This window comes from Pongo pygmaeus, chromosome 5 (assembly GCF_028885625.2).
Source record: "Pongo pygmaeus isolate AG05252 chromosome 5, NHGRI_mPonPyg2-v2.0_pri, whole genome shotgun sequence".
NCBI lineage: Eukaryota > Metazoa > Chordata > Mammalia > Primates > Hominidae > Pongo > Pongo pygmaeus.
This window is the reverse complement of record NC_072378.2, coordinates 83,394,636-83,407,335: the sequence shown is the minus strand read 5'-3', so window position 1 is coordinate 83,407,335 and position 12,700 is coordinate 83,394,636. Positions and strand designations below refer to the sequence as shown.

General features: G+C 38.5%; 1 protein-coding gene across 8 annotated transcripts in view; it reads right to left on the bottom strand.

The window, feature by feature from the left end:
- The window catches only part of LOC129038376 (cytochrome b5 reductase 4), a 129,211-nt gene extending 118,372 nt beyond the window's left edge, over positions 1-10,839 (bottom strand). For all 8 annotated transcript variants that reach the window (XM_054491312.2, XM_063666373.1, XM_063666370.1 and 5 more), the window contains exons 1-2: positions 10,345-10,839; positions 5,878-6,031 (exon numbers count right to left, since the gene is read on the bottom strand). In XM_054491312.2, the coding sequence (XP_054347287.2) occupies positions 5,878-6,031; positions 10,345-10,419 (229 nt within the window). In that variant the 5' untranslated portion in view covers positions 10,420-10,839. The remainder of the gene's footprint in view (positions 1-5,877; positions 6,032-10,344) is intronic.
- Positions 10,840-12,700: the final 1,861 nt, after the last annotated feature.

Below are 12,700 nucleotides of genomic sequence, written 5' to 3'. Positions count from 1 at the left end.
TTTGTCAACCAATCAATACATAACCTTGTTTAATGTGTGTTGCTGTTTAAAGACACCTTCTTTAATATATACTGTTGATTCACGAACATTGAACTCACAGCCAACAGCTGTAACTCACTATAACTCATGTCTGAATGAAGGCTATCTGACATATATTTTCTCCATAAGGCATACTACAGCTTTCTTGCCACAGCACTTCAGCACTATTCTTGGGGGCCATTTTAAACAGTAAAATCACCAACCAAAAACACAAAAATGTAAAAATTATGGCACTAAACAGACCTCAAAAAAAGACACTTTTTTTTTTTTTTTTTGAGACAGAGTTATGCCCTTGTCGCCCAGGCTGGAGTGCAATGGTGTGATCTCAGCTGACTGGAATCTCTGACTCCCAGGTTCAAGCAATTCTCCTGCTTCAGCCTCCTGAGTAGCTGGGATATGTGCCACCATGCCCAGCTAATTTTTTGTATTTTTAGTAGAGATGGAGTTTTGCCATGTTGGGCAGGTTGTTCTCGAACTCGTGACCTCAGGTGATCCGCCTGCCTCGGCCTCCCAAAGTGCTGGGATTACAGGCGTGAGCCACCGCGCCTGGTCAAAAAGACACTTTTTTACAGTGTAAGAACTGAAACAAGAAGTCAGAACATAGCCTTGTCTAACCTCAGCTAGGAATGTGCACGTTGGGCAACAAAGATATTTTTCACTGCTCTGTGTGTGTCTTTGAATGACTAACAGACACTGTGAGTACTGAGTTTGAGGTTATGAATACAGTTTAGCAAGTAGGTAAACTTGCAAATATAAAGCCCATGAATAATGAGGGTCAACTATATTCACAAAAATGTACTCTACCATCCTATGAGTAAATTTTAAAAGGTCTGTTGTAAATGAACCTAGAAATCTAAATAACTGAAATGGAAATATAACAGGACTAAATACTACTTCTTAGGATCCACTTCACAAGTTTTAAAAAATAGTTATGAAATTAAAAATACAGACCCATTATAAGCCACTTTTGCAGTGGCATCAAGCAGGCCTCTTCAATTTACTAGTATATGACAATCAGCATAAGGAGAAATCAAAATGTGTTCATTTCTAAATAAGTGAAATCCATTAAAATACCATTTGGAGAACCTAATCTGCTAAATTTTTAGCAACAGGGACACTAGTCCTTTGGCAGTAGTCAACTTTTTTTGAAATACCATTTATTCAAATGGACTGTTACTGAGTATCGAGCCACACTTCCCTTACCCTCACTAAGATAAAAGGGTGAACCATGCTGCCCAAACGATGATTTCACTACTTAATGCATCATTACTAACACTGACTATACTACAATAAAACATATCATATTACAGTACAAACAGTCTGAACTAGGCTTGACAGAAGAACTCTCAGATGAGTGATTTAGCTACTTGCTCAACACTTTACATGTTTGTAAATCTTTAGTTCTTGAGAAAGAGGGAGAAACAACAATAAGAGAGAAAAATATAAAAGCATGAATTAATGGTAAATTCAAGTTTTTTAAAAAACCAGTAATCCCCCTACAAACCCATTTCTTCAGCATTCCAATTAACTACTACTGCATTACAATAATTACATACTTTACAGAAAATGGTGAAAATTAAATGAAAAAATTAGGAACTTGATACACACGTCTTACAGATCATTCCAAACTGATGCTCATTTTTTACATCCCACTGTCAGCCAAGTGCTGTTTTTATACCATCATTTTAAGGTATGTGACTAGGCTCAGCACACCTGAACATGAAGCAGAAATGCTGCTACTTATTCAACCTGAACATGAAGCAGAAATGCTGCTACTTATTCAAAAAAAGAAAACAGTCCCCAAAATATTAGTCGTAAACACCCATACCAAATTGTATATTTTCTAAGATTTCCTGAAGAAACTGATTGTGTCTCCCACATTGTGATCAGTTGAATTCAGACCTAATCTAAAAATGGAGCAATTGTCACAAAATGAAGGAATTAGTACTTGAAAAAAGGAAAAAAAAAAAATGGCACTATGATACCATGCTTCCCTGTGGCACAGTTTTGATGAAAACTTGGGTCCAAACACTATCTCTAACCTTCAAGACTAAAGTTGGCACAAACATTCCCCCATTAAGAAACTATCAGTAATATTTTAAATTAGAACAGCTGTGAAGAGAAAGATAATTCTGTTTAGTCATGCTGTCAGGTTCTAACTGAGGTCTGAGGGGAGTGGGTGGGCAAGCGGAGGGTAGCTGGAAAAACACTCGAGGAATCGTAGACGGTTTCAACATGGCTTTACTCTCTCACTGGGTGTGAGCAAGCTGTATGTACAGCGTAAGTAGGGCAATTATACTTTTTACAGACAATAGTGACTCAGAGCCAAGCACGAGCTCACATGACACGGTTACATAATGTGCGAGGTGATGTGCCTGCACTCCAAACCCACTGAGTTATGCTGTGCAGAAAGGCCACCTCGGCCTACTCCTGACTAAAGCACAGCCATTTCCCTTACACATGTATTTTTAGTTTCATTGGGATCACGCTAGAAGTTACCAGTAATCTGTTTGTCTCACATTCATCCTATTAGTCTATGACCTTTGTCAACATCCTGGTTCACCTCCTGTTATCATCTGAACTTCTGTAAGAAGATAAATGCTTTCCTTATCCCATTTCAATTCACCACACCTACCACCAGATTAATCTTTCCAAGGCATACTCTTATAACACTGTCCCCACATTCAAATCCCTTCAAGAGTACACACTGCCATCTATATGAGGAACACATTTCCCAGTCTGGCTTTCAAGGTTGTCCACAATCTGACCTAACATACCTTTCCAGCCTTCCGTCTTATAATTCTCCAACAATTAACCTAAGCTCCAGAACACCTCAAACTTTCCTGTGTTTGTACCTTTGTTCAGGCCTTTCCTTCCACCTGAGTGCACTTCCTCATTTCCTATTGAAATCCTGTCTACTGCTTCAAGGCTTATCTCTACCACAAAAGCATCTCTGATTTTCCTAACTCATGTGTCTCCCTTCCAACAGTCTGATATCACTTACACTTTGTAGACCTCTTAAGGTGCTTCACTCTGCCTGCTAACAATCATTTATCCTTCCTCCATCAGCAAGGTCTAAACTGAGTGTTTCTTGATAAAATAAAAGACCAAACTCTGTCAAAAAGATTTAAAAAAAGACATATCTTATTTCTACAAAGAGGGGAAAACATCTTACTATTGATAGAGTAGAACATGTTCCCCAGCAGAAACCTCTAAAAAATTCATGGCCAGGTATGGTAGCTCATGCCTGTAATCCCAGCACTTTGGGAGGCTGAGGCAGGAGGACTGCTTGAGACCTGGAATTCAAGACCAGCCTGGGCAACAGAGCAAGACCCTATCTCTAGAAAAACATAAAAAATAAATAGCTGGGCATGGTGGTGCACACTTGTCATCCCAGCTACTTAGGAGGGTGAGGCAGGAGTATTACTTCAGCCCAGGAGGTCAAGGATGCAGTGAGCCAAGATCGAGCCACTGCACTCCAGCCTAGGGGACAAAGCGAGATCCTGTCTCCTTTAAAAACAAAAACAAAAACAAAAAACAAAAAACAAAAAACATGATTAATTCAAAAACCTTACCAGATGAGGTGCCATACATTCAAATCATTACAGAGGACATGGAACCGGGAGCAGTGTAGAGGTTAAGTATCCCAAATTCATAAATCTGAAATGCTCCAAAATCTGAAACTTTTTGAGCTCCAATATATTTAATAGAAACACTCAATGGAGCATTTTAAATTTCCGGTCTTTGGATTTGGGATGCTCAACCAGTAAGTATATAATGCAAATATTCCAAAATTTGAAAAAATCCCAAATTCAAAATACTTCTGATCCCAAGCATTTTGGATAAGGGATACTCAACCTGTATCACTTTTCAAACACAGCAATCCAGTCCCTTGTCCCCATCAATACATCATATGAATAATAAAGTCTAACTGTATTCTAATAATGCCTCAATTATCTAATATCACTAGGATATGAAGGGTTCACATAATCGAGTTTCCTGAAGTGGTTTCCAAGTGCAGAAACAGAACTCAGGCATGCCTGCAGCCTGGACCAGCTGAAAGGTGTTCTTGGGAAACTAATCTTGACTTTACCCTATCTAGCAGAAAACACTCAGGCACAATGGGGAAGTCATTCTGTACCAGTTACTTGCAGCTGGTAAACAGATAGGGAGCATGAAGGAAGGATAAAGAGGGTGGCAAAAACCGTATAAAATGTCAAAAGGATCTTTTTGCACCTGCCAGAATCCTCATTCCAGATTGCTGGTACCATTCACATTTGTATGTCTCTGGGGAACTTTGGGGAGCTGAACACCTGTTATGTCTCAATACAAACTATGTCATCACCTGCTGGAAGTTTCCATACCCTTTGCCACTGAAAATTTCACACTCTAATTGTGTCTGTTATGGGTTGAACATATTTGTGCCCCCCAAATTCATAGGTTGAAGTCCTAAACATCAGTAGCTCAGAATATGACTTCATTTGGATATAGGGTTGTTACAGATGCAAAATTAGATGAGGTCATACTGGAGTAGCGGAGGTCCCTAATCGAGTATGACTAGGGTCCATATAAAAACAGAAAATCTGACCACAGACAAGCACATAGGGAATATGCCATGTGAAGATGAAGTCAGATATTAGGGTAATGTTCTATAAGCCAAGGAACTCCAAAGATTGCCAACAAACCACCAGAAGCTAGGTGAGAGCCATGGAACAAATTGTTACTCAGTCCTCAGAAGGAACCAACCCTGCTGACACCCTAATCACAGACTTCTAGCCATCAAAACTATGAGACAAATTTCTGTTGTTTAAGCCATCTAGTTTGTGGTCCTTTGTTATGGCATCCATAGGACATTAATACAGCATTTATTGGTGTTGATATCACCAATCCACTGTGAAAACCACCACACACCTCTTTAAGTGACCATACTTCTTAAAAGTAAGTGTTACACTCATTGAACAAATACAAGCCAATGGCCTCTATGTGCCAGCCACTAAGGAGAGAGCAGTAAGACCGACAATGTCCCTGCCCTCATATAGGTTATAGTGTAGTCAGGATAACTGACAACAAACAAAAATTACACAATGATAAAATTACAATTGCATTAAGAACAAAAATGATATATTTCCCTTCCTCTCTAAACAGATGGTAAACACAGTTAACCATGTATGGAGCCTCATGGTATAGTTGGATGCCTTTCATTTTTATTTTTCTTCCCCTACTAGATGTCAGGTCGTTGGCTACCACAAAGTCAGCTTTTATCAGCTACCTTCTTGTCTGTCTGCTCACCTCCTCCAATACATTTATATCTAATTTGGAGTTTCTAATGAACTCTGAGCTAAACAAAATCAAGTAACTAATATTGCTAAGAAACATATACCATGTAATGAAAATTGCTGCAAGTGAAAACTGAAGATTTGGCTTTAATGCAGGACTTTCAGGTTTACTTTAGATTCTCAGAGATTTTTTTTTCCAACAGAATTCTGTTATAAGGCTCTGAGACAGAAAGTTATTGCTATATAAACTGGATTTTCCCAAATAATTTTATACTATACTGCCTGGCAAATACTTGTTTCCTTTCAAAGGAAATGCAGTACAAGGAAGCAAGAAAAACTTTTTCATATCAGAAGTTCACTGTTTTCTGCATCAGAATATAATGGTTACTTAAGGAAGAAATACTATCCAAAGTCAGAATTATATAAGTTATTGTTAAGCACAAGGCATATTTTTGTTAAATAATTGTCAATTGTTTAAAATAACATCACTATGAGGTTATGTAACATCACAATTGGAAAGTTCAGGCAACATTTTTTGAAGGACTTAATAAATACCACCTACCTCTTATGCATATCCAACAATCATCTTTTTTGTTGTGTTTCTTAAGTTCTTCTTCAGTTACTTCAATTAACCTGCCTTTTAATCCCGTTAGATCCTTTCTACTTTTGGTCAGTCGAATCCAATCCATAAGGCTTCTGCCCTGTTTTAAAGGTACCTAAAAATGGAAAAAGGAAGAATTAAATCTAGCTTCTTCATTACTTTTAATTCCATTTTAAAAGATAATAAAACTCAAATCTAACAATTCTATAAATCCTTTTACAGCTTTAAGAGGCTGTCAACATTGTTTATGCTGTATTTGAATTATAAAAGGTAGGGCTTAGAAATTCTACCACAGAAATTTTCACCATATTGATGTCACAGTACAGTAGTCCATCAGTATTCATGGGGGACTGGTCCTAGGACTTCCCCCTACCCTATACCAAAATCCAGGATGCTCAAGTGTCTCATATAAAATGGCAAAGTACTGACATATAACCTATGAACATCCTCCCATATACTTTAAATAATCTCTTGATTACTAATAATACCTAAAGCAATGTAAATGCTATGTAAATGGTTGTTGTATTGTATTGTTTTATAATTCTTATTTTTTTATTGTTGTATTGTTATTTTTAATTTTTTTCCCCAAATATTTTTGATCCAAAGTTGGTTGAGTCTTTGGACGCGGAACCCAGGGCTACAACGGTTGACCATATAACAGGAATGGTATTGAACCAGAAACTAGAAAAGAGGTTCTGGTCCCAGCTCTGACATTAATATGTTACAGTTACCAGTATGGACCAAAATTTCTTCACCTTAAAAATCAAAAGAGATTTGACAGAAGAAAAGGTCAAGAGACAATTAACTATAGTTGATTTTCTGGACTGTCAAGATAAACAGACTATTAGAAATCATTAGATAGCAATCTTATCTAAGAATCCATTGAGTAACAAAGTTTATCAAATAATGGAAAATAAAACTTTTAACACTGTAGGGAAGGGGTGGCAAACTATGGCCTGCACCTGTTTCTATACAGCCCTTGAGCAAAGAATCATCTTCACATGTGGTGGTAAAGAGCCTGAAACCTTATGAGGCTCTCAAAGCCGAAAACACCACCTGGCCCTTTGTAGAAAAAAAATTGCCAACCCTTGCCTAGGGAACTTAGTAACAGGATGGTTTGGGTTTTTATTTTGTTTTGTTTTATAAAACACATTTTCAAAGTTTTCAGATGAGAAGTATTATTAGTACTTTGACCAGAACATTTTCAAGATATCTCTATGGAACTAAGCTTGTCTGACTAATTTGTAACGTAGTAACAGAAGAATGTTTAATGTAAAGGCAGACACATTCAAGGATGTTTACATATCTCCTTTCCTGAATCATATCTATTTTAGACATCCATTTACTCCCAAAGTAACCAAGTTAATAGGTCTGTGGTGCCTTTCACATTCCATCCTATCATCTACACCACTCCATTCTGGCTATCACTGAAACTCTAGGTCTCTTGATCCCAATAAATGAAGTGTGAGAAAATGACCTTTCCCATCCCAAACTAAAATCACTCACCTCTCTCCATTCCATAATCCACAGGATAGTTAAAGCAATCTTTCAGAAATGCAAATCTAATCACAGGCTCTCCCTCCTTCAGTGGCTCCTCACGTCACCTTACAACAACGTCTCTAAATTCCCTAGGGATTTTTACCAGGTCTTCACAATCTGGTCACAGTTGACCGTACTAGCTCCATGTTCTAACTTTTGCTCCTTTCCATTATATACTTTAGCCAAATGGGAACCGATTATTTGATTCCTTTATTGCTGTCAAGTACTTGCTTACAGAAGTGTTGCTTTCCCTGCATGGATCAACCTCACTCCAACTCCCATTAACTCCTCTGGAAGGTTTCTCTAATCCTCAACTCCTTAGTGGTCATAACACCCTGTTGTAGTACTTATGACATTATAACTGAATGTTCACTATTTCATGCAACCTATGAGACTAAACACCTTGAAATCAGAGACCACAAACTCCAGCATATGGTAGGTTCTCAATAAGCATTTGTTTACTAGCATTAATAGAAATAATAACTATCATATGTTGAGTGCCTATTCTGTGTCACACTCAAGTCTGTGAGATCTGAATAAAAGCCTCAGGACAAGTAGCATTTACTGGGTGTTTACCAAGGCTGTGCTAAGAGAAATACTATCTCATTGAGTCCTATGAACAATCCTATACAATGGGTACTGTTATTCTCATTTACATCTGAGGAAACAGACTCAAAGAGATTAACTGGCAGATATGGTGAAAGAATCTAGGTCTTTCTCACTTCAAAATCTGTGCCTTTAAAAAATTACAATAAGTCTTCACTTAAGCTGGTCACTAGGTGCTTGGAAACTAAACTATGTACAACGAAACTAATTTTACCGTGGGTTAATTGACATAAACAAAAGTTCCTGCAGCATATTTCTGGTCACAAAAACATCACCAGACTTCTAAATAAAGACCAAAATACTTCTAATATTAAACACTGAAAGAAATGTTAGCTATATATACATTTAAGAAAGATTAATTAAAAAACAAGTTAGATAATTATTTACCCAACTATTCCAGTTCAATGTCACAGGTAGTCAGAGCCTATCCCAGTAGCTCAGGGCACAAGGCAGGAACCGACCCTGGACAGGATGCCATCCTATGGCAAGGCACACTCATACACATCCAATATTCACACAGACTGGGACCATTTAGACACACCAATTAACCTAACTTGCATATCTTTGGGCTGTAGCAGGAAACCAGAGTACCCAGAGAAAACCCACGCAGACACAGAGCATGCAAACTCCAAAGACAGTGGCCCCGGCCGAAACGAAATTTTTTTTTCTCGTCAATATTATAACTAAATGCTGTTGAATGAAACAACACTATTTGAGAACCTTTTGTATAATACACAACCTTCCCAACTAGGTTCTATTTTCTCAACCTCTACCCATTTCATCCAAACCTGACTCAGTTTTTACATTCTCAGCATCATTTTGTTTCACAAAGAAAAGAGGAAAAAGAGTGGAGTCTGAGTTTTCCTTAGAATTGCACAATAATCTTATCTTGTTCTCTTTTTGGACCAAAGACTCACCTTTGCCATCGCCCCCTGTGTGACTTTTTGTCTTTGCTTCTAAGTTTTCTCCTTTAAATGGATGCTAAGAACACAGCTGGTATTTTTAACGAAGAAGGGCAGTAACTCATATTCTAATTCAGAGATTCTTTCTGGAAAGACTACGTTATTCAGTCAAGTATTTAGCTTCAAGAAATAGGTCAAAAACCAGTGAGAAAAATATACATGATTGGATGGCTAGATGATTGATATATGAATCAGTAAATGAAATTTCACAGCAGAACCACAACACAAGCCTACGGAATTTAGGGCAACATTTCTTAGCCAGTTTCCTTTTCTGTGAAATAGAGACAATAAAAGCTTTCATTTCACAGGATAATTGTGAAAATTAAAGTTAATACATATAAAGCACTGAGAACATACACGGCCACCCGTAAGTACTTCTCTGGAAAGCTAATGAAAAGTACAGATCCCTGAACCTATATTCATTCTGAACTAGAATCAGAACGCCAGGTCTAAGTGGAGAAAAATAAGAAAATCGATAAGGGTTCCAAATGATGCTAAGACTCAAGAGTTAACCGAGTGGCCCAAGTAAGTGGAAGTGTCACAAACGAAAGATAAAGATATGGTTACAGAATGAGGAACTAACAAATAGGAACAAACAACATTCGCAAAAGAACAAAGAACACAATTTTTATTGAATTCTGCAAATATAAAATATATCTGTACAGTATTCCACCTGTTGCTAACAGCAACTGTGCTCAACAAGAACTCAAGAGTATTATATTTGCTTCGAAGTTAGCAAGTGATACTAGTAGAAAAGGCAATGACAAAACAATCAGGTACCAGGGGAAGAAAGAAAGTCAGTATGACTTGGATAGTGTCTGTAAACCTGACCTAGCTCTCCAGCTCCAGAAGTCCCCATCCTTGCACAGACGGTCACTGTCGCCACTGCCAAGCCTTTCCCTCCTGCGAGGGAACCCACATCGAGTGATGTGGTACAACTCCTTCAGGCAGTGAAGAACAAAAGACCAGGGAGGAGATGAGGTTGAGGGAAGGAGGCTAATACCAAGCGCCTATAATACCGCAAGCACAGTGCCTGGCTCTGTCATATAAATTTAAATCGCGGGAAAGGACTTGGAGGAAGGGAACGGATAGCGGGATAAAGGACCAGAAAGAAGAGGGACTACTAGGTGAAAGGGAGGGAGGTAAGAAGAGTTTAGGGACTGTAGACAGAGTGGGATCAGAAAGAGGCTGCAGGCGAGGACAGCAGGGAACGACAGCTTAGAGAGGGGTGCAGGAGCTGGGAGTTGAGGCGGAAGAAGAGAACACACTGCCAGAGCTCGAAACGCAGCGAGGGGAGAGACTCACGGAGCCACCCGCTTACCTTGCTACGCCCCCCGGAGGCGACACGCTGCTGCGACCTGGGGGCCGGGAAAGACTGGGAAGGGACGTTCAGCATCTTCAAACTCCGGCCCCGGGCCCTGCCCGAGGATCGCCGCCGGACGGGACTGCACCTCCAGCTCCGGCTCTGTGGCCGGGCAGAGGCCAAGCCCCCGACCCACTTCCGGGGTCGCCAGGGGTGAGACGCGTTCTGACGCAGCACGTCCGCGGAGGGCGGAGCCAACGGGACGGAGGGAGGGCCTGCAAGGAGGAAGTACGCATGCTCAGCTGGTTCGGCGTCCCGAACTTCAGCACCGGAGCAAGGTGACAGCTATTTCGTGGAAAGATTAGAGAGTGAAGCTGTTCCTTAGCCTTGGTGCTGACCGAATGTGGGAACAAATTCTTAGTCCTGTTAACCCGGAACAGCAATGTCTGTTCTTTTGTTAAGCAGTACCATCACGCTACTTGAAATATGGAATAAAACACACTACTTGAAATATGGACTAAAACGAATTTTAGTTTCTCTGAAATTCTTTTCTGTAAGGCACTAGGCTGTACTGGAAAGAGCATCTCACACCTTTAAGAGCAAAAATATCAAATGTCAACAGCCACTACTGCGGGGTAAGAAGAAAACCTCACCTTTAAGCATCCTTAAACCTCAACTTTAAGCATGCTGAGGGCTAATGAATGCGCGAAAGACGTTAGTAAAGTCTCCTTCTGCTCTATTCACCCATTCACAAATTCTCCCTCCTTATGTAACTTCCTGTCTTCCCTGGGAATTGTGTACTGATGCAGCTCACCTCCAGCTGTGGTGATGAAGTAACGTTTAAAAGTCAGATTTGGTTTGCATGCCATACCTGCACTTAATGACTGAGCTGTCTTATGCAAGTTACTTTAGTATCTCAAAGTCTCATTTTCCCCATCTGCATAATGGGTTTATTAAAGATTAAAGGATCATATGTAAACTACATACTGTAGTGCCTGGTTAATATTAGGTACTGGATAACTGGCAGTGGCTGTTTGTGCTATTCCAACATATTCATGGGAAAAGGACAAACACTGTGCAGATAAACACCAGGCTCTAATGCTCAAAATCTGATGTTTTTTGTTTGTTTGATTGATTGTTTTGTGTGTCCCTTGGGGAACACATAGATCTTGAGAGTAGAATCCAATAAGGGAGAAAGTTTTCAGGAGAAGAAACATAGTTCTAAATAATCCTCCCCATCCTCCTTTAATTACTAACTTTTCCTAACTCTGAACATATTGTCATGCTTTAAACTTTCTCTGTTTAACTACTTAGTTCTTAAAGTGCCTAAAAAAATCAAGGTTATGTTTGCAGAATCAGAAGAAAAAGTGTGTGACTATATGTGGCCATTCAAATAAGAGCCATTCAAATAAGAGCATTCAAATAAGGTAGCCACCTATGACATTCACCTCTGTCCATTTTTATTTGTAATTGAAATGCTTATTATGAGAAGACTGAATTTGAGCTAAAAGAACCTCATGACTATAATTAACTATTACTTTGACCTTGCAAATTGCTTCTGTGTTCTCTCTCATTAAATGATGATATATTCTTCTAGAGTCTACATAAGAAAAACTAATCACTGAGATTTATTTCACTTCTCATGAGAAAACTTCTACATAAGAATATCAAAAGCAGAGAACCAGAGCAAGGAAAAGTTAATATTGTTGAAGAATGTTCCATACTTTCCAAATTTCTTAGTTCCCCTTTGTACAGAAATGGAAGATACTATCAACTTCTGGCCTTTAGACTCCACTTTTTTAGACTCCATATCAATCACTCAAATTTAAACATTTTGTTTTAATTCTAGGGATCCCTCAATGTAGTACATTAAGATTAAACATCCATACTATTTTACTACTGGATTTAAGGACTGAAGAGGAGTATTAAAATACGAGTTACTTTGCTCATCATTTACTTAAAATATCTATAATTTAAAAGCCCTAAGATTGATTCCCTTTTTCAATTACAGGTAATGATTTAATGTGTTTTTCTCCATCTGCTAAGAAATCTTTACTAATAAATGAGTGATTTCTAACATAAGGCTATTTTCTTCATTATCTAATAAGATAATATTAATCTGTAACTACAACATCCAACTGGCATCAGTAGGAAATAGCAGATGTTAAAAGATTCAGTCTTGATAATTAAATACTGTCGTTCTTTGCAAAATTATAACTAAATATAAATTTGCAATTTAACGATGAGAAAAATGTATTCTTTGTAAGCCCCAAATATTTATAATACAATCAAGACATTTGTAGATGGCACCTGTTTTAGATTCCAATATTCAATTCTAGTGTAGGGATAAAGAAAAGGCCAAATACCAGAATAA